Genomic DNA, 21,190 nt, shown 5'->3' with positions numbered 1-21,190 from the left:
ACATCTCCGAGACTTGTCCCTGCCCCCTTTTAAAAAAGAAACAGGCAAGAAAAAAACCCAGCAAGTTTTAAAAGGAACTTGTGATTTAGGGCCAGAGGGAGGCCATTCGAAAGCCACAGGAGTCACTTAAAAAAACCATGCAAATGCGTAACACACACCTCTCTCACTGGAGGAGGGGGCTGAACCTTGGAAGCATTTTTACAACACACACTGTGGGGTCCCTTTCCGGTTTAAGGCCGTCAGCACTAGAGTCGCTGAAACAAAATTCACTGGTGGTGTGCAGAGAATCCGGTTAAGTCCGCTGCCTTGGCTCTCTGAATCCCATATAAATCCCACTGGCAAAGTTGGAGAACGTCTCAAAGTTGGAGAACTTTGCCAGTGTTTTCCCCAACAATCATCAATGATTGAATAAATCAAAAAGTGATTATATGTTTGGGCTAGTCCTTGCAAAGGTATCTTTAAGAGGGCTAACTGAGGGCCCCTGCAGAGGAAACCTGCACATGGAAGCCCTCTTTTTTACACAGAGTAATGTGGCCACTAACTACCTCTGAAGCTGCCTCGTACTAACTTCTGGTCAGGCAAGGTCATTATTGGCCAGTCCGACTGGCATCAGCTCTCCACAAGAACTAAGAGCAGCCCTGTTGGATCAGACCATTGGTCCATCTAGTCCAGCATCCTGTCTCACACAGCGGCCAATCAGTTCCTCTGGAGGGCCAGCAATGGGGCAGAGAGTCTGATGCCTTCCTAAGAACATCACAAGAGCCCTGTTGGATCAGACCAGTGGTCCATCTAGTCTAGCATCCTGTCTCACACAGCAGCCAACTGGTCCTCTGGAAAGCCAGCAACAGGGCACAGAGGCCTTCCCCTGCTAAGAACATAAAAAGAGCCCTGTTGGATCAGACCAGTGAGGGTCCACCTAGTCCAGCATCCCTTCTGACACAGCGGCCAACCGGTCCTCTGGAGGACCGACAACAGGACATGGGAGGCTGAGGATTTTCCCTGATGTCACCAATTTCAAACTAAACTAGAGAACTGGGTTTGATTCCCCACATTTAACTGGGCCACGTGAACTGCACGTTTAATCACGTGGATAGCTTTTTTTTGACAAAGGGAGCTTTGACTCTCAAAAGGTTCTACTCTAAAAATCTTGTTGTCCCTAAAGCGGTACTGCGTGCAAATCTAGTGGCAGCTAAAAACAGGGATACTGTGTGACCGCTGAAAGAATGTTAAAATGGAGACCTGAGTTCACGGAGCAGCCAAGGCCCATATGGGAAAGAGATTCCACTAGATAAAAGGCATATGGCTCAAAAAAAGAAAGAAAAGAGAAAGCAAAAAGGGAAGCTGCAAGACAAAACTACACAATGTCACAAGAGCCCACAGCAGATGACACTCTGTAGCTGTCTGCAGAGATGTAGGCCCGCCATGCCCTGGTAAGACTTTCCCAAACATCTACGAAAACACAATGAAACAGCACATTCTTATCATCCAAACCTGAACATGGTCTTGAAGGAGATACAAGTTAGAGATTTTGGAGGCACAAGATGCACTGGTCCCAATGCCAAAAAAAAAAAAGAAATCTTGCTAATCCATTAACATTTCAATCCATTCACAGGATTGAGGAAATCTTTATTACGGATCACATAATCGGTGCTATATTGTTAGCTTTGAGCTACCATTTTGCTGCTTCATACGCAACATCCGCTCGTGAATTTTTAAAGTTAATTGTAAAAAACTTAAGTTTTAGCGAACGGTCCTGCCAATGCAATTTGGATTCACTGGCCTTGCCCCCCTAGGTGCTAGCACCCGATGTTTGCTTCCCTGAAGTTACACAGGCCACCATAAGAGCATCTCCCCACTGCGTGGGCATTAATAAGTTACAAAGCATTCAACTTGGAGGGCTGGGGATGGTTTACGTGCACTCTGGGACTCTGTTGCTGCTCTTCACATGAAGCAGTATTTGGGCAAGAGATCTCCCTGATTCACAGAGATTTATGCGGTTAACACACCAAATATCAAGAACAGAACGTATCTTTGTCTTTTTACTATCGCGCCTTTTGTTACAGCAAGGTCCCCGAGTTAAAGGCTAAGCCGGAGTGCTCGGGGTAGGGGGTGAGGGGAGAGAACGGACCCACCGCAAATCCTCTGGTGGCAAAATCCAAACTGTTTACTTCCTGAGCTTGACATCTGGTAAACCTTTCCAAATTTTTTTTTTTAAGTAAAGCTGGTCCCTCACCACTGCCCCCCGACTGTCGAAATACAGCTGTGAACTGCCAAACGCTAAAAATAATGATGTATAAAGAGCACAAAGCCTTCAGGATCCTGAGAACAACACACACAAACGATCGTATCTGAGGCTACCAGCAACGTGACAAATTTGGAAGGCCATTTTTAAACACCGCTGGTCTGTTACTTTGGGGTGGGAAGGAAAAATAATTGCAGATTGATTCTGGCACAAGGTTTTCCCTCCACTGGGGGGGGGGGAGACCCCCTGTGGAAAAATTCATCCAGACATTTCCGAGAACAGATCAACAAGTATCCTGCTCAAAGATGTTCTCTGAGAAATAGAGCTTTTTTGTTTTTAAGTGTAGGATAAAATGTTACATTCAAAATGGTTCTGCTATGCTTTTGTCTTTACAAACAATGCTAGTTCATCTTTATTTTGACCCATATATTCTGAAAGTAGCCAGCTTGGTGTTGTGGTTAAGAACCACAACATGAACACTGCTTCAAGGTGGTCATGACCTGTCCTGAATGGCTTGCTCCCAACGAGGCACACTTGCTTGGAAGAAAGCTAAGAAGAAAAAAAAAGGAATCACAAGGCAAGATAATGTAATAGTCCTCTCTGTATTATTAGTAAAAGTCCAAATAATGATAAAGAGTCAACCAGAACGGGATCCTAGGTAAATAACCTGCTTTCTGTGTATCTTCATCAGTGGTTGCTCTTCCAATGTAGTTATGTTTATATGTGCCCCACTTTATGAAATCCCCAGACTGTGATGAGCATTTGCTCAGGGCCTGGATAAGGGATACCCTGAGATTGCACATATGCTGCCCTGGATTCCATGCTAAAAAAAAAAAGCTGGATGACTTTGCAATAGAATACATTAAACTAATAAGCCCTGCTGTACTCAGTGGAACTTAGTGACAAGTACGCATGCAGAACCTCTACATATGTTCTGATCTGTTTCTTAAAAATAACAAGGGAGTGGGGTGAAGAGTTTAACCTGAATTCATCAGCTTCCAGAGTTGATCCACCAATGCTTCATTGCACAATGGAGATTCCATATTCTTGGTAAACGGCGGATTCTTGGTCAACATGTTCAAGATCTTGTGTCTAAAAAACAATAAGAACAGACTTTTAAACTTAGTTTTTGTTTTTCTCCTAACTTTTGTCAGCTTCATCATCATCATATATAAAAAGTCAAATTTGTCCCCTTGGTACTCACAACATCTTAGGATATCCAGTTCAGTGTACTCATACAGGATTTTTAAAACACATTGAGAAACCATTTCAGAGAAGAGTCATGGGGCAATAGAGAGCAGAGGGGAAAAGAAGTTCCAAAAATTACACATAACTTCCCAAAATTACTCCTCTTTGTCCTTTGCCCATGGGCTTCCTCTGCATGTGAGGCTGGCTCCAGCTCCCCTGGTGGCCTTTCTGCAACTGCATCAGCACGAGAGACAGCGTGGTGTAGTGGTTAAGAGCCATGGACTCTAAATTGGAGAACCAGGTTTGATTACCCACCCCTCCACATGCAGCCAGCTGGGTGACCTTGAGCTAGTCATGGTTCCCTTAAAGACGTTTTCATGGAGCGCTTTTGTTAGAGCGCTCTCAGCCCCAACTACCTGACAGGCTGTCTGCCGTGGGGAAAAGAAGGGAAAGGCGTTTGTACGCCACTCTGGACCCCTTCTGGTAGAGAAAAACAGGGAATAAGAAAGCAGCTGTTTTTCTTCTACCCTGTCAGGATTCCGAAGAGGTCCACAGACTCAAAAAGGTGGGGGGGGGGACCCCCTGATCTAGGTGAAGAACAAAACACGTTGTGGATTTTCATTTTCTGAAAATCAGGATGGTTGGGGCCCATTTCGTTGGTGAGAATCCCGTGCGATGTCGGCAGTGGTCTTTTAAACCAGTTGTTCACAACGGATTGTCGCAACGCTTTTGTGAGACAAATCAAAAGAACTGTTAAAAAGAAATAGAAGAGAATGCTTGTCTGGGAGACCGACCTTACGTAGGGCACAGGGTCATTCTGAACCATATTCAGCAGCCACTGCAGTTCCTCATAGCTCCTGTCAACTAGAAAGACAAAATGGAGGACGTGAACACATGGAGCTGCCTTACACTGAACCAGGTCCCTTGATCCGTCTTAAGTCAGTTCTGTCTACTCAGAGTGGCAGCGGTTCTCCAGGGTTTGAGGCACTTATCCTATCACGGGGAGGGGGGGGGTCTCCCATCCAAGTTCTCACCACGGCCGACCCTGCTTAGCTTCTGAACTATGACAAGATCAAGCTAGCCTGGGCTAGATCAGGGCTGCTTCTTGCCTCTGCATGGCTCAGATACTGGGTGGCCTAAATTATTCCAAGCTTGTAAGAACGCAACCCTTGAACAGCAAAGAAGCGGCTTTATTGGGAAATCAGCCATGATGCACACATTACCTGTAAATGTAAGGCAGTGTGCATTGTGACTGACTGAATGGTTTCTAAAAAATTACCTTTTGTATAGTCGACAACTGCCTCCAAGGCTGCTATCCGGATATCCACGAAGTGCCCGTATTCCGCATATGACTTAAAGAGAGCGGGATCGCTGGGGACGTGCCCGTTCTTCTGCAGTATGCGAATGGCATTCAGGCAGCTAGCATTCAGGGGAGGGGAGAAAGAAGAAGGGGGGGGGGAGAGTTCCTGCTTGAGGATTCCGAATGTGCAGTCACAGGAAAGAAATTCAGTCCAGCGTTGTGCAGGAATTTGCACAGCAATTTGCTAAACAATCCCGAAGTTGTATGAAAATTCGCAGGAGCTTGGGAAAAGGACATTCTAATTTAAAAGAGATTTACCTAAAGAGTTACTCCAGTTTACACAGAGCAAAATGTGAGATTGTCTCAGTGCAACATACAGAGTGAGAAGATCCCCCACAAGTTCATACTGTTGGACAATCCAGTCCAGATGTCCCCAAACACAGTGCCCCTGAGTGATTTAGTTCCCATCAACACCTTTCCTGGTGCCCACCGAATGTTTTTAGAAAGAGGACAAAGCCAGGTGAGGCTTCTGCCCGCCAGGTCTTCTGGTTGGCAGATGTGATTAGCCATGTGGTGTTTTTTTTTAAGTTGCTTCAGCAGCAGCTGCTACTGCACCACAGGGGCCTTCATTGCATGACTGAAGCTGTGTGTGGTCAAGAAAATAATTTTGAGCAATAAGTTCATTTGGAAAAGCACCCCGTTAACCAGAACCTCTGTGCGAAATGTTCACGCCTTACTATTAAAGTTATGTGTGATCTCATTCGACATTTTACGCTGGCACCTGCCCTGCGGTATCAGAATCCTGCAAGATCAAAACGAACCGCTGTGGATCCGCAAAATCCAAGCAAGATCCAGACAAAGATAAAAGTTTATAGCTTGATGTTGCAGCAGTTCATCTTGTTAACGAGTCATACCTGACCGTAATGGTGTGCCTGTAACTGGGGAGTAGCTTTTCCATGTTTAAAAACCGGGTAATTTCTTCAAGAATGAGGCGAACATCGGGGTTTAAATTATCCAGCGTCCGGGCTTCATTGTTCACACTGACAGCGGGGGTCACAGAGTTTGCTAGGGCATCTATCAGTTCCGCTCGGTAATAGTTGTCTGAAAACTAAAGCCAAAGACCAAAACGTTAACTTACAGTGAAAAAGGGCCACTGCAAACAAAGGAGTTCTACCTGAAGGCACATTCCACTGAGTTGGTTTCCAGACTAAAGTCTGACCTTGCCTCCAGATTTCTGGTTGTTTTTGCTGTCAAGTCACAGCTAACTTGGGGTGACCCTGTACAGTTTTCAGGGCAAGAGACGTTCAGAGGTGGTTTCCCATTGCCAAGCTCTGCAGCATGACCCTGGTTTTTCCTGGTAGCCTCCTATTCAAATAGTAACCAGAGCTAACACTGCTTAGTGTCTGAGATCTGATGGGATCAGGTCTGTCAGGCCAATCCAGGCCACGCTGGCATCAGATAGGCATCAGTAGATCAATCTGTCTTCAGTGGGAATTATATCTGGGTGAATTAGGCACAGACGTAAGCCAGGGGTCCCCATTGTAGCACCTGGGGGTTTCATGACGGCTGCTGACGCCTTTCCTGGAACCCACCCACTGTTTTTAGAAATGACATGGTCCCATGGTGCTTCTGTCCAGCAGAGCTTTTGATTATCTGAACACATGCAGTCTGGCAAACTTGGGTTTGTTGGTTGGCACCAAACCAGGATTTACGGTTTACAAAACACAATTTGTGTTAACCATGGTTTGTTCTGGGGCCTGAATTTACAAACCGATTTGATGAGTGGCATTTTCCACTTTGGCTGCCTGGAACAGAAAGCAGGGCTTGGAAAGAGATCTTAACCAGCAGTTGAGAATGTTTAGTGTGCTGCTCACGGAGTGTATGAATTGGGCTACAATTCTGGGAAGTGAAGAACACAGAAGACTAATCCTCACATGATTCTATAATGTTTTAAAATTGGTAAGCAGACACCCTTGTCGCACCATTACATTGTTAAGGCAAGATGTACAAACAAACACATTTGTTTGGGATTGGGATGTGAGTGTCATGCAGAGTGCAGGGGGTTGGAGAGCCAGTTTGGTGTAGTGGTTAATCTGGCATGCCGGGATCGATTCTGCGCTCCCCCACATGCAGCCAGCTGGGTGACCTTGGGCTTGCTACAGTACTGATAAATCTGTTCTGAACGAGCAGCAATATCAGGGCTCTCTCAGCCTCACCTCCCTCACAGGGTGTCTGTTTGTGGTGAGAGGAAAGGGAAGGCAACTGTAAGCCGCTTTGAGACTCCTTCGGGTAGAGAAAAGCGGCATATAAGAACCAACTCCTCCTCCCCCTCCCTTCTTCTTCTAGACGACCCATGAGGTCCCTCCCTTCCAACTCTATGATTCTATGATTCTATTCTACATGTCATGCGATTACAGAAAAGCAAGCTGATCCCCGTGATCTCTGCACGCTAAATGGTGAGGAAATGAACATTTTAAAGCAGCTTATTACCTTGTTTTTTCTATTGTCGTTGTACTTGATTAGGTCTAAAATGAATGTTAAAACCTCTTTGGGACACAGATTATGAACATCTCTCAGCAAGGCCATTGCAACGGGCATTGTCTGTAAAAAAAAGAACAACACATTAATGAGGAACTGATTTGAGGGGGAGCTCACCATCTAAGGAGGTGGTGAGCTCCCCCTCACTTCAAGCTAAGGTTGGATACACACTTTTCTTGGATGCTTTAGGATGCTTTGGGCTGATCCTGCGTTGAGCAGGGGGTTGGACTAGATGGCCTGTGTGGCCCCTTCCAACTCTATGTTTTTATGATTCTATGATTTTAGTATTAATCAGAAACTAGCTCATGGAAAATCACTTCGGCCTTGAAGTCAACAGTGTGAGCTTCTAACTTTCAACTTTGCTTGAGCATCCTCTGTGACTGCAGAGTAAGGTTCATATCAGGAGGAATAACAAAATCAAATACTCAAATTGAGTAACTCTAGGGATGCTTATGATTAAGGCAAAAATTGCCATGGTTGATCAGATCAACAAGACCAGCAAGTCTCCAACAAAGAAACCCCAAAAGCTCATACACAGGCCAAGAGAACCAGCCCCTGTGTCTTTCCTCCATAGATATGTTAAAGTAAAAATTGTTAAAGTAAAAATGTTAATTGTTAATTATGTTAAGTAAAAATTGGTGGGGAGGTGCCTTCCTGAGATGAAGAAGGTACAGAACTACAGATTTGGAAATGAGGGGGGAGGAGGGGGAATTTTTTCCATTTTGAGGGGATACACAAAACAAACTCCTGTGAAACATTTTCTTTTTTAGAATGAGCAAAATGTTTCTTAAGGCAAGGTTTTTCATATTAACAATGTATAGCACTGAAAAAGGCTTAGGACGTTGCAATTTTTTCTAATAGGAAAACTTGAAGATTTGAGGGTATCCAAAAAATCACTGTAGACAACATGGACAACATAGTCAAGACTTTTTTGTTTAAATGTAAATACTTTGGCAACATTAATATGTTATAACGTATTTATTGACTATACATTATTAAAGTGTTCACCGTTTTCAACATTTATAAAGTTTAGCTTGATAGCCAAAGTTTTACAGTGACTATTTTTGTCCAAATAACACACTGTTTTGTTTACTACTGGATTTGTTTTCTACCTTCAACTTTTAATTCCACCCTCCCCTAACTTTCAGATAGCAAAAATTAAACATACATGGGCTAAGGTACCACAGGGTGCAGCGATTTGTATATCTTTGTCAACTCTTGGGAATACTTGCCATTTTTCTTATTTAAAAAGAGGTATTTATACTTCTGAATTCCATAAATATGTCAAATAGTACAAATTTATATAGGAGGTTATAAACATGTTTTCGATTAGTAAATCAGTAAAACAAATTAAGGTTTGATGAGAACGTAACTACTGCATGTATTTCAATTTTGAGGACTCAAAATTCCTGGGCATTTTATATCTCCCTCTAGAACGGTGCATAGTACTTCCAGTGTGGGCAAACCACAAATTTACGAGTCTCTGAAAAGAGTGTTGATACTACCATGATAAATACAATTGACTGCTTGCCATTCCAACCTTTAGCAATCCAGACCTGCTAAAGGAAGTTAAGGTCTTTATGAATCGGAGGTGACAAAAACATCTTTACCTTCTGAAGAAAGTAACTCTGGAAATTCAGGAAGTTGTTGGTTTTCACAATGTTGGGGCAACTTTTACAGCAGAACATGCGGGTGAAGAGAGACTTCATAGCTGGTGGTCCAGTCCACGTGCTCACCATGAAATTTGCAATCTGGATGATTAGGGCAACAAAGGTAGACACACTTATATTGACTGAGCACAGTTCCCATCGCCCCCTTAAGCACATTTGTTAAAGGGGGAGGGTAGGAAAACTGCAGCAAGTGAACAAAATCTACAACCATTTAACAGTAACAGTTTAAAGTATGCAGTTTGCAAAGCTTTTTACTCTGCAGTGGTTGGATGGAGAGTTTCTGGACATTTGCTATGGTATCTGCATGCACTGTAGAGAATTCTGCAGTACAATTCTAGGGCATGTGCTCATTCGTGAAAGCCTCTATGGGTTATTGGGTTCAATTCAAGGTTCTGGGGGTCATCTAGAACAGGGGTAGTCAACCTGTGGTCCTCCAGATGTCCATGGACTCCAATTCCCATGAGCCCCTGCCAGCGTTTGCTGGCAGGGGCTCATGAAATTGGAGTCCATGAACATCTGGAGGACCACAGGTTGACTACCCCTGACCTAGAAAGTCCTTTGTGGTCTCACACAAGGGGACCACCTCTCATGCTATGCCTGACCACAACACCATTGCTCATTTAAGCAAAGATTTCTCAAGGTACCGCCCTGAAAAAGGGTAAGAGCAGCTGAGGTGGTCAGTAAGCTCCCCGCAATGCTTCAATGGTTTCACAGAATATAGGAAAGAGTAATGTTCAGAACAAGAGCCTCTTGTGGCGCAGAGTGGTAAGGCAGCAGTTATGCAGTCTGAAGCTCCGCCCATGAGGCTGGGAGTTCGATCCCAGCAGCCGGCTCAAGGTTGACTCAGCCTTCCATCCTTCCGAGGTCGGTAAAATGAGTACCCAGCTTGCTGGGGGGGTAAACGGTCATGACTGGGGAAGGCACTGGCAAACCACCCCGTATTGAGTCTGCCATGAAAACGCTGGAGGGCGTCACCCCAAGGGTCAAACATGACCCGGTGCTTGCACAGGGGATACCTTTACCTTTAATGTTCAGAACAGCTGCAGCACACAACGGCACAGAAGAAGAGCCCTGCTGGATGAGACCACTGGTTCATCTAGTCTAGCATCCTGTCTCACACAGGACCAACAACAGGGCACAAAAGCAAAGGTCTGCCCCTGATGCTGCCTCCTGGCTCTGGAATCCAGAGGTCGACTGCCTCTGAATATGGAAGTTCTCCTTCGGCACAATGAAGGATAATAGTAACTGATAGACCAGTCTTCCACAAATCTTTCTAAAACAAAAACATAAGAAAAGCCAATCCGGAACACTATTGTACCCATCAGTTACTTTTTTAACTGCAATGTCCTCTGCATCTTTAACCTCTTTTCTTAATTCTATTATCAAAAGGCCGGGCGTTGCAAGGACAGATGTTAATGGTTGGACAACAGCTATTTGCAAACAGAATTTCTGCCACTGCTGACCATCTTGCCACGGAAACTTGATAATTGTCCGAAGAGCCCTGCAGGGTGGGGGCCCAGGAAACACTGTTTGGGAACCGCTACTTAAAATGAAAGCATTACCTAAAAACCAGACAGCCTCTCACCACCACAACCTCTATAAATCGCATCTATAGAATGTGGAAACAGTTTGTATTTACGGGACATCTGCAACTAATTACCTTCCTGCAATCCATACCTGACTGTACTTGTTCCCTCTACCACAATTTCCATTTCAGACAGATTTTTCTTAAGTTGGTAAGCTGCATATAGACCGTCTACAGAAGCCAGTCACACAAGAGGTGTTAGCGTTACCCGATTTCTCAATTTACCCTGCCAATAACCTCATTTCAGATTTCAACAGTGCCTCGGCCAAAGTACAAGACCACCCAAAGAGAAAGACAATCCAGAAGCCCGTCTGGGTCTAGGTGATATGGAGCGTATGGAGCAGAGAGATCGGTACAACAGAGAGAGCTCATCTAAACAACTTCAATTTAGAAAATCTGCTTTATAGAATAGTAAAGGCTTACAAAAATCAATTGCCAAGACATCTGATAGGATTATCGGCTGAACAAGCCCTCACAGAAAGAAACGGCGGAAAGGTGTGTCCTCCTGTAACTTTATAGGAAAGGATGGGGTCTGCAACTCAATAATCTCAAATGATTATGAGATAAAAATTGTAGAATCATAGAGTTGGTGGGGACAGACAGGACATCTAGTCAAACCCTCTGCTCAAGGTAGGATCAGTCTAAAGCAGTGGCCCAGACCTGCCGCGCATCCGTGTTTGCGCCAGCAGCCACGCTTCCCTCCCCCCCCCCCGCATAAAGAAGCTTGCCGGGCCGCATGCTAATTGGCTGCTTTGGCGGCTGATTTGCTTGCGGCCTGGGAAGTTTCTCACTGGGTGGGGGGGGAGAGGGAGCCGCGGCCCGGTGGTTGGGGACCACGGGTCTAAAACATTCAGGATAAGTATCTGTAAGACCACCAGCGAGGGAGAGCTCACCACCTCCTCGGCCAGCCAATTCCACTGCTGAACAACTTGGATTGTGAGGATCAGCTGTTTGGCAGTTCTTCCTCCTTACTCTCTGCTGCCTGGGAATCAATTCAATGATCCTGAACTGGACAAACTCATATTGATATACTGAATCAGTGATTCCGTTTATTTGAGTTGTACAGAATCAGGAAACCTCAAATCCAAAAACCACCAATCCCTAATACAGAGACAAGATAAATCACAAAGCGCCAAACATTAAAATACAGCAAGGCAAATTAAAACCCAACTCTATAGCAGTAAAGAAACCACAATTGCTAAGAATTTGGCAACAGAACGTGTTATTTCCAGATTGGTGTCTACCAGCAAAAAGAAGATTCACACGAGATTCAACGGTGAGGTGATAGTTACTCAGGACAGGTGTAATTCAGAGGTTTCCGAGTAGCATGGTAAAGATGAGTTGGTCTACACTCCCTGTGAGTTCACATACACAGCAAATGCAGTAGTTAGAATACAGGGTTTTGAGGAAGTGCTCCCCTGAGCTCAGCAGCTGGCAGGACATTCAGTCTGCCTAACGTGAAAGCAGCAGGAGGTGGCTGGAGGCTTAGTTACAGGGCATGAATGGAGGAGGGCACAATTTAAAGTAGTAGAGCACACACCACCTTGTCATTAGGCCCGTGTGCTGGCATGGTCAGACTCAATAAAATCCCCCTCAGCAGCCTTGCAACTTCAGAAGAACAAACCATACCCCTCACCACAGCAGGAAGGAATCCAAGAACCTTTAATGGATTAGCCACACGTTTTCTCCATACGCTTCTAAAGGAATCTCCCTTTAGTAAATGCAAAAGGCCAGCCCTGAGTAGCATCCCATCTGCTTGTTTTCGGCTCTGAGAGAGTAAAAGAGATTGGCTGGGGCCGGTGCGGTGGGAGAATGGGGAGGATAAGCTACTCTGCTAGCAAGGCCCAATTCCAGGTTTCTTAGCAAGAAGAGCCCAGGGCAACCCTTTTTGGACTAGCAGGTGCGTGAACAATAACACCTTTCTAGGAAAGAAAGGTGGCACAGAAACAAAAGGATCTTCTATGTAATCCTAGCTCAGCTTCACTAGGAAACTGTACTTAGTCCTATGTTCCAGTTCCAGGCCAATTTTATTTATTTATTTTATTGTATTTATATACCGCCCTCCCTGAGGCTCAGGGCGGTTTACATAAAATGCAGAAAACAGTACATGGAACTCCGCTGTTCACAATAGCATTAACATTAAACTATAACAGAGGTAACAGAGTATAATGATGCAAACAGGTCCAGAGCAGAACGCATGGGAGGGAGGGAGCAGGGGCCCTGTAGATGTTTGCTGGTTACCTGGTCAAATGCCTGGTGGAAGAGCTCCATTTTGCCAGCCCTGCAGAACTGTTTTAGCACTGTCAGGGCCCTGATCTCCTACGGCAGGAGTAGTCAACCTGTGGTCCTCCAGATGTCCATGGACTACAATTCCCATGAGCCTGCAAACGTTTGCTGGCAGGGACTCATGGGAATTGTAGTCCATGAACAACTGGAGGACCACAGGTTGACTACCCCTGTCCTACAGGACCTCATTCTACCAGGTGGGGTCCAGGACAGAGAAGGCTCTGGCCCTGGTTGAGGACAGGCAGGCTTCTTTAGGGTCAAGGATCATGAGCTGGTTTATTTTGTGAGACAGAAATATGACTTAAGCATCAATTCTGGAGGAAGAGGAGGAAGAGGAAGAAGAGTTTGTTTTTATACCCTGCTTTTCTCAACCCTAAGGAGCCTCAAAGCAGTTTACAATAGCTTCCCCCTCCCCACAACAGTCACTAATCATAAAGTGAGGGCCAGCGAGGTAGGTGGGGCTGAGAGAGTTCTGAGAGAACTGTGATTGGTCCAGGGTCACCCAGCAGACTTCATGTGGAAGAAGAGTGGGGAAACAAGCCACAATCTCCAGATTACAGACTGCCTCTCTTTACCACTATGCCACACTGTCTTCTCTACAGGGTTAAACCTACATGCCCAGGCTGCACTTTCTTGCTGGAAAGAAAGAACCAAGGCTGTAAAGCTAGAGGTTAAAGTCTACAACCTGCCCAGATTTCCAAGACACACAAGAATTTCTCAAAGAAACAACACACATTTTAGCTGTCTATTTTTTTAAAGACACCCTTAATCACAAGGATTAATGAAAATGAGGAAACTATTTTAACATCAAGCATCTCTGTTTCAGCAGTTACTGTGAAAGGTGCCTCTAATTCCCTTTTTACAAAACAATGTGGTTTTCTTTTCAAATTGGTCATTTCCGAGCACTTGGTAAATACTTCCATAAGGCTGGCTTTGGACAGCAGTTCTGTTTGGGAGATGCGGCAGAGTTTTGACGGTTACTCATAGCCGACGCGTTAAAAACGAACAAGGTCTAAAAATCCTGCCCTGCAATTGTGGAGGACCTACGAAGAATGCATTCTGATTTCAAATCTGTGCCCAGTAGCACCTTTGAGACCAAGCAGAGTTTCAGGATTTAAACTTTTGAGAGTCAGAGCTCTACTTTGTCTCGAGAAGAGAGCTTTGACTCTCAAAACATTGCACTTGGAAACTCTGGTTGGTCTCTTAAGGCAGGGGCAGTCAACCTGTGGTCCTCCAGATGTCCGTGGACTACAATTCCCATGAGCCTCTGCCAACGTTTGCTGGCAGGGGCTCATGGGAATTGTAGTCCATGGACATTTGGAGGACCACAGGTTGACTACCGCTATCTTAAGGTCTTACTGGATGCATCTAACTGTTCTACTGCAGACCTCCCCTCTGATGCTGTCTTCTGATTTCAAGGCCACTAATAATAAAGTGAGGGCCGGTGTGCTGTATTGGTCAGCGTGTTAAGACTCGGACCAGGCAGGTCTGGGTTCAAATTCCCCATTTATCCATGAAACTCACCAGGTGACAAGTCAATTTGACTCCACCTAGTTTACCTCGCAGGTAATAAAATGAGGGAAAGAAGAACCATGCTCACTTCCTTGAGCTTCTTAGGGGAAGGTCAGGATAAAAATGCAATTCAGAGCGTGGCCTCCCTGCCTTTTTCTTCTTCCCAAAATACTGCCTGCAGTCCTGCTCCTGGGTTCCCCCCCTCCATTAGGAGCTGAAAGGCAGGTGCAGTTTGGGCTGCTGCAGGAGGGAGGAGGCAGGAAAGTCAGGCTTCTTTCTGAGGGGATCCAATCCAATGGTCGCAATCCACAGACCAATTTTTATGTGCCTCCTTATATGATTTTTCTTGTAACAGAAGAGGACGCCCCCCCCCCCTCAGTCTGAGAAACTACTCCTGAAATTTCCACAATTTTAACTTTGGTTTTCAAGTTTTGGGGGAGGGGACAAATTAAGTCCATGAGTACTAGAAAAGTAGCAGCCTTTATTTAAAAGCCTGGAAGACTCACAACTATTTGTGTATTACAGAAGTGACCCTGTGCTGGTCCAGTGAGAAGGTATTTTTGCAGGAGTCAGTTCTACACGGTCTGACCCAGGCTCAACCAGGAGGCCTCCATGGAAATCCCTGAACCTGTGAAGGCGTTTTGCGGAAGGCCGACACGGCCGCCTCCTCACCTTTGCAAGACAGAAGCAGGCCATTATTCTCACTCGGTAGAAGCACTGCTCTTGCTCAAGGATATCGGTCAGCGCCAGCCGCGATGCTGGAGTGGGAAACTTCTGCAGGGCCAGAATGGATTCCTCCTGGGCAACCACGTCTCTCTCGTATCGGAGCTGGTACTGCCACATGAAGTCAGCCTGCTCGAATTCTACCTTCCTTAAGACAGACATGTCTGGGTCGATCCTTATCCAGAGCAAAGGGGAGTCAGCACTGGAAAAAACGAAAGAGCAAAGTTTTGGCTTAAAATGGAGCAGAGTTTGGCAGACCAACTATGACGTTTTAAAGTGGAGTGGAGAGGTAGCCCTCAACTCAAAACCTCTCGTTTCCTAGATGTGTGAGGCTACAGTTCTGCTCCTTGAACAGCAGGGAGAGGGGGGCCTTCCCAAAGTATTTCTACACCAGAGCCCTCTTGTGGAAATCCTTTCTTTGTTGACTCTCTTTAGCCTACACAGCTCTTGAGCGGGCAGCAATGATTATGTACAAAGAATGAGTCGGGAACAGATTAGCCAAAAATTACTAAAATAAATCTGTGGAAGGCAGGTTTATCAGCAGTTACTAGGGCTGCCAGGTTGGGAAACTGGTGGAGGGTGGCATTTGGGGAGGGGAGGGATGTCCCTGTGGTGTACTGCCAGAGAATCTTCTTTACAAAGTGGCTACTTTCTCCAGGTGACCTGATCTCTATTGTCTGGAGATCAGCTGTAATCCAGGAGCTCTCTAGCCATCACCTGGAGGCTAAGGCAGTTCAGGCAAGGCAAAATATCTAAAACAAAGATGCACTTAATAGACTTTCATTTTCTTCTTCCCAAGCCTTTACAAAGTCTTTGCAGCAACCTGCCAAAACAAGCCTCACTTTCAACAGAGTTTTCACCAACATTTCTTTGGTGACAAGATCGAAATTACATTACAGTGGTAATATGAAGACAAACTTATCTTCAAATCATTATGGGAGCTAATCATTCAAAGTATTCCAGCTTAGTAATCAATATTGTCTCTAACGGGGACCTAGCTTACCTCTGGGCATAGCCTCACAGTATTAGTGAGGACAGTACACTACTGTGAGGCTTTTTAAGAAAATCTTTATTACTAAACTATTCCTAAGCTGTTTACCAGTATCAAGTATCTCCTAGCAGGTAAACTACTGCTGAGACCAGGAGAGAGAAGTCCTGAAGTTTCCGTATCCAGAGAGCTACCATTGAGCTATCACGCACTCTCCCATCCTTAAAACAACCAAATACAACATAGGAAGAGGGACAATATCTTTGCTTTCATGAAATCACTTACTCCATAGCAGAAAGATCCATGTCTACTTCCTCTCCATTCATTAGCGGGATTTTTTTCTTCTTATTCCTGCATTGTTGTTTTTGAAAGAAAGGCAAACGTGAATATGAATTTCTCTTTTCCGAACTCTGCAAGCGCAGATTAAATAACGATTTGATAAACCACATTTTGAAGGCTAAGTTTTTGAGTCTTCATTTAACCAGAACAGATACCCCAGATTGTTTCTGTCTGTGGTCCTTCCTCCCTTCTAGAAAGACAGCACTTACCACGGGTGCACCCTCAAACAATGCAGATTATGGTTAATGCTTGAAAATGTTTAACCACTCTACCTGTATCAAGAATTCTGGTGTTCAAGAGTGACAGCCAGTTCCCCCCTCCCCCCATTTTTAAAACTTGGCCCTTGAGGACCTGGCTCTTAGGCTGAATCGGGGGGGATAGGGGGTGGAGTGTTTAAAATCTTTTAGGGTAGTGCTCTCCTCTGCTTGGTTACTGATAAGGACAGTTTTTATGGGGTTTTTATGGAATCTATTGTTTTATACTTGTAAACCGCTGTGAGACTTTCCAAGATCGGGGGTATAAAAATCAGGGAAAAAACCCTCTTACTCCTGTAATAATAAAATGCTGACAAGTTGGAACTGATTCACTTTGACCCTTCATGGGGTTTCCAAGGCAACAAATGAGCAGTCTTCCTTGTGGTCTCCCAAACAGAGGCAACCCTGCTTACCTTCCAAGCTCTGATAAGGTCAGGCTAATCAAGCTGCAGCTATCCCCAAGCCCACAGTAGCTGCACAAGGAGGCTCTTGCCAATGGTCCAAAGCCTACCGTCTGCTCTTTGAGTGGCAGGGTATGTCGTGCTTCAGGCTGTTTTCTTCTATTTGCAGAGTATGGTTGAAAGACCCGTCAAGCTCTTGCACCGTCACCTTCAGAGGGCCCTTAGAAGAGATGGATTTGCCATTATCAGGACATGAAGGAAGAAGAAAAAGAAGATAAAGTTTTTATACCCCGCTTTTCTCTACCTTAAGAAATCTCAAGAGTGGCTTACAATGGCCTGTCCTTCCTCTCCCCACATCAGGCACCTTGTGGGGTAGGTGGTGGCTGAGAGAATCCTGAGAGAACTGTGACTGGGCCCAGAGTTACCCAGCATGTTTTGGGTGGAGGAGTGAAGAATCAAACCCCATTCTCCAGATCAGAGTCTGCTGCTCTTAACCACTACCCCACGCTGGCTCTCCATACAAACTCTAGCTATAATCCATGTCAAGACATGGCGTGATTTGTTTCCAACATGTGTAACCTAAACAAACATATTCCTTACAACGATAATCCTGTGAAGTTAGGTGGCGAGAAAGAGGCTTGCCTAGATCCATCCCTTGACCTCCAAGGCTGATCCAAACACAAGATTCACATGCCCAAGTACAATGTTCAGGCCACTGTACCAGAGGTGGCCAATCTGTGGGTCCATGGGCTACAATAACCAAGCTGGCAAGGGCTCATGGGAATTGTAGGCCATGGACTTCTGGAGGGACACAGTTTGGCCTCCCCTGAACAATACTATCACAGCTCTCTTATGAGCTCTCTGTGGGGTCAACCATCTTCGGCACAACCCTATTAACTCCATTAAACTGTATTGGGTGGTGGGGGAGAATAACAAAACAGGCTTCGTGTCCCTATAGTTGCAGAGATATGTGACTGCAAAAACACGAAGGAAACAAGGAAACCAGAAGTTCACTGAATTCTGAATCCACTCAGTGTTTTCAAGAGCTAATGCAAGGCTGCCTTTAGGATAACAGCTGACAAATAAGTTGGAAAACATCAACTGGAAATTGTCATCTGGCTTCAATAAAAATCCTATTTAATGTGCATTGATGTCAACGCAGGAAAACACTGAAAGGAGCTGGAGGCTACTGACCCTCCCATGATATAGCTCAGCATGTCAGAAAAGTTGCCCCTCCCAACCCTTATTTAATGGTTCAAATATAGCTGAAAGAGCCTCTTGTGGCGCAGGGTGGTAAGGCAGCTGACATGCTGTCTGAAGCGCTGACCATGAGGCTGGGAGTTCGATCCCAGCAGCCGACCCAGCCTTCCATCCTTCCAAGGTTGGTAAAATGAGTACCCAGCTTGCTGGGGGGTAAACGGTAATGACTGGGGAAGGCACTGGCAAGGCCACCCTGTATTGAGTCTGCCATGAATACACTAGAGTGCGTCACCCCAAGGGTCAGACATGACTCGGTGCTTGCACAGGGGATACCTTTACCTTTTACCTTTAATATAACTGAAAGGCTAATTGTGCAGCAGGTAGGTAAAAAGACTGACAAGTTTTACTAAAAACTTATCGAATTGGACTTACCACATATTTCTGAGTCCCAGGAGATGTATAGTCCTGCTTTATTTCCAATTCCAGTACATTTCGTTTCCTGTTGAATGCAAAACTTCCATAAAACTTGACCACGCTGCTCTGATCTCTAATGAACGGAATAGGATAATACGACCATTGTGTTCAGAAGTCACTTAAGTTCCCAAGCTGTGTGGAATTGGATCAGTGCGTGCCTACAGCACGTTACGCCTCCATGTTTACATCAGGCTCGTGGAGCAGAATTTTCCAATTGTTTGTGAGTCTCTATTTGTAATTTTGGCATAGCGCGAATGAAGGGAAATGTAATAAAGCACACTTTAATAACAGCCTTTATGGTAACAAAGCAACATTGGTGTTCTGGATTTTATTTACTTACTAGGGACCAAGCCCGTTCCATTCAGGAATACAACCGGCACTAGATGGAGGGGGGGAGAGGGAAGTACTCTATGAATGGTCTCTCCGTCCCCCCAGGACTTGGAAAGGCTGTAGGCAGCTGTTAGGGAACTCACTGGCAGGGGCAGCTCTCACGGGGCAGGGATCTACAGCCTCTGAGGAAGGTGGAAGGAGGAGGGGGTGGTCAGAGATGGAGACGGAAGGTGATTGGCTGGCTGCTGGACAGACAGGCAAGATGGTTGGAGGAGGAGGCACTCAGGGGCGGGACAGCCGCCCTGAGTGGGTGTTAAGCGCTGAGTGGCACTTAAGACATGAGACACGCTCCTCCTCCAAGGCCTTACCAGAAATATTAAGTGGAACAGATTATTCTTTGCACTTCAAATATTTAACAAGAAGTGATGGTATCCCTCTGTACCATCTCAAGGTTGCTTCATATATTCCAGCGTACTCATTTAAACTGGGCCACAGCGCAGCTAACTTTTCATCTTCCCTATGAACTAGCCCAGAGCTAGACTGGAAAGGATACACCCATTGCTTTATTAATGGCTGGATGTCTTTGCCAGAGACGTTGGAGATGGATTTCAAAAACCCAGATGTGGAAACCAGCATCTGACTCCACATGTGAGACTGGAACTTCTGGGATGAGGCGGTGCTGGCAAGGCTCAGCAGCTTGTTGAAAACCTACAAAGCAAAATCAGCCTCAGTCGGTACTCAAAGCAGGCAAGCAACCTTAAGTCTTTTAAGAAATACTGAAGCCATTCCCGGTCACGTGACGCAAAGAGAGTTCATTTCAGAAACAAATCCGGAGAAGGTCCAAGGTGGTCTTTGCTGGCAAGGAGAGGAACAAACCTGGACATTGATTACTTTTGGAGGGAGCCATGTATCAGAAAATGCACCAGTTCAGAAGTGCCCTGTTGGGTCAGCACATGGCCTGCGTAGCTTCATGCAGCTATCACGGCTAAGCACTGGCAGCCCCATTGCCCAACAACCTGCTCACATAATAATTAGCTGCTACGAAATGACAGCAGCATCGTGCAGTTACTCCTGCACACAACTCTATGGTCTGATGGCTAAAAATTGTTGCTTGTAGCGGGTGGGGAGAAAGAGCAGCTGAAGACAGGCAACAGATTGAACTGCTTAAGCCACTGTTGAGTGTCCTTGTTTTTGCAACCGATGGCTCGGTTCCATGGCCTGCTATTCAAGAGGAAACCTAGTTTTCCGGGTGTGGCTCGAACTGGGCCCAAGCCACGTGGGCCAGTTATGCAAACAGCTAACCAGGCAAAGAGGTGCTTGTGTTCTCTGGGCTCCATAGGGTAGCCCTAGGGCAGCATGATGCATTTACGTGAGTGAAGCTAGGGGAACTTCAGCCCTGCCAAGACCATTTAGCCAGTCCACCTATGCTGCGGTCTGCTTTAAGTTATCTGTAGGACAGGCAGGATAAAAGTGTAACTAATACATCTTTAGCAGTTCAGGCCGGGGGAGATGTAAGGGCAGCTTTCTTTTTTCCATCGTTAAGATTTAAGAAGTTGGTTGTGGGACACGCCCTCCCTGGAACAAACACCTCTTGGTTCAACCATGGTTAAGCAGTGTCTTGACACTGATGCTCACCACAAATAAAGGCTGAACAGATTCCCTCTTAACCAGGACTGAAGCTAGTTAACGATTCCTGCTCAACAATTCCTGTAAATTTAGCTACCTTTCTCATGGGTAATGATGACCTGAGGGACCATCTGTCTCCCTGTGCCCCTAGTAGAGCCTTAGGTTCTGCAAACTTGAACAGGTTGGTGGTTCTCGGCCCACAAGACGTTTGCCCAGCCTCAGGGATAGGGCCTTCTTGGTTGTGGCCCCAACCTGGTAGAACGAGCTCCCCAAAGACCTAAAGGCCCTGTCAGAGCTCTCGCAGTTCGGCAGGGCCTGTAAAATGGAGCTCTTCCAGCAGGCATTTGGCTGAGGTTGGGTGGTGGAACATCAATTGTGTCCCTCCTCCTTACCCTGCCCTTGGTGGGTGACAGCATGGATATTCCTTCGCATGGCAGGAGAGGATATAGAGGATTGGGTGGGTTTGGGTACAGTGTGCTGTTTTCAGTTCTGCCTGTAATTTTATATTTTATATGATGATGTGAACAGCCTCAA

General features: G+C 45.6%; 1 protein-coding gene across 2 annotated transcripts in view; it reads right to left on the bottom strand.

Annotated features, from left to right (window-relative positions):
• TAF2 (TATA-box binding protein associated factor 2) overlaps nucleotides 1-21,190 on the bottom strand; it is a 57,149-nt gene that overhangs the window by 14,803 nt on the left and 21,156 nt on the right. For both annotated transcript variants that reach the window (XM_077351595.1, XM_077351596.1), the window contains exons 12-22: nucleotides 19,584-19,738; nucleotides 18,659-18,773; nucleotides 17,137-17,246; nucleotides 16,318-16,383; nucleotides 14,994-15,246; nucleotides 8,879-9,019; nucleotides 7,221-7,331; nucleotides 5,645-5,838; nucleotides 4,710-4,849; nucleotides 4,225-4,294; nucleotides 3,225-3,334 (exon numbers count right to left, since the gene is read on the bottom strand). In XM_077351595.1, coding sequence (XP_077207710.1) covers nucleotides 3,225-3,334; nucleotides 4,225-4,294; nucleotides 4,710-4,849; nucleotides 5,645-5,838; nucleotides 7,221-7,331; nucleotides 8,879-9,019; nucleotides 14,994-15,246; nucleotides 16,318-16,383; nucleotides 17,137-17,246; nucleotides 18,659-18,773; nucleotides 19,584-19,738 — 1,465 coding nt within the window. The remainder of the gene's footprint in view (nucleotides 1-3,224; nucleotides 3,335-4,224; nucleotides 4,295-4,709; nucleotides 4,850-5,644; nucleotides 5,839-7,220; nucleotides 7,332-8,878; nucleotides 9,020-14,993; nucleotides 15,247-16,317; nucleotides 16,384-17,136; nucleotides 17,247-18,658; nucleotides 18,774-19,583; nucleotides 19,739-21,190) is intronic.

The sequence above is a fragment of the Paroedura picta genome, chromosome 9, assembly GCF_049243985.1.
Source record: "Paroedura picta isolate Pp20150507F chromosome 9, Ppicta_v3.0, whole genome shotgun sequence".
Taxonomy (NCBI): domain Eukaryota; kingdom Metazoa; phylum Chordata; class Lepidosauria; order Squamata; family Gekkonidae; genus Paroedura; species Paroedura picta.
Note: the sequence above shows the minus strand (reverse complement) of the source record. Positions and strands in the feature narration are given on the sequence as shown.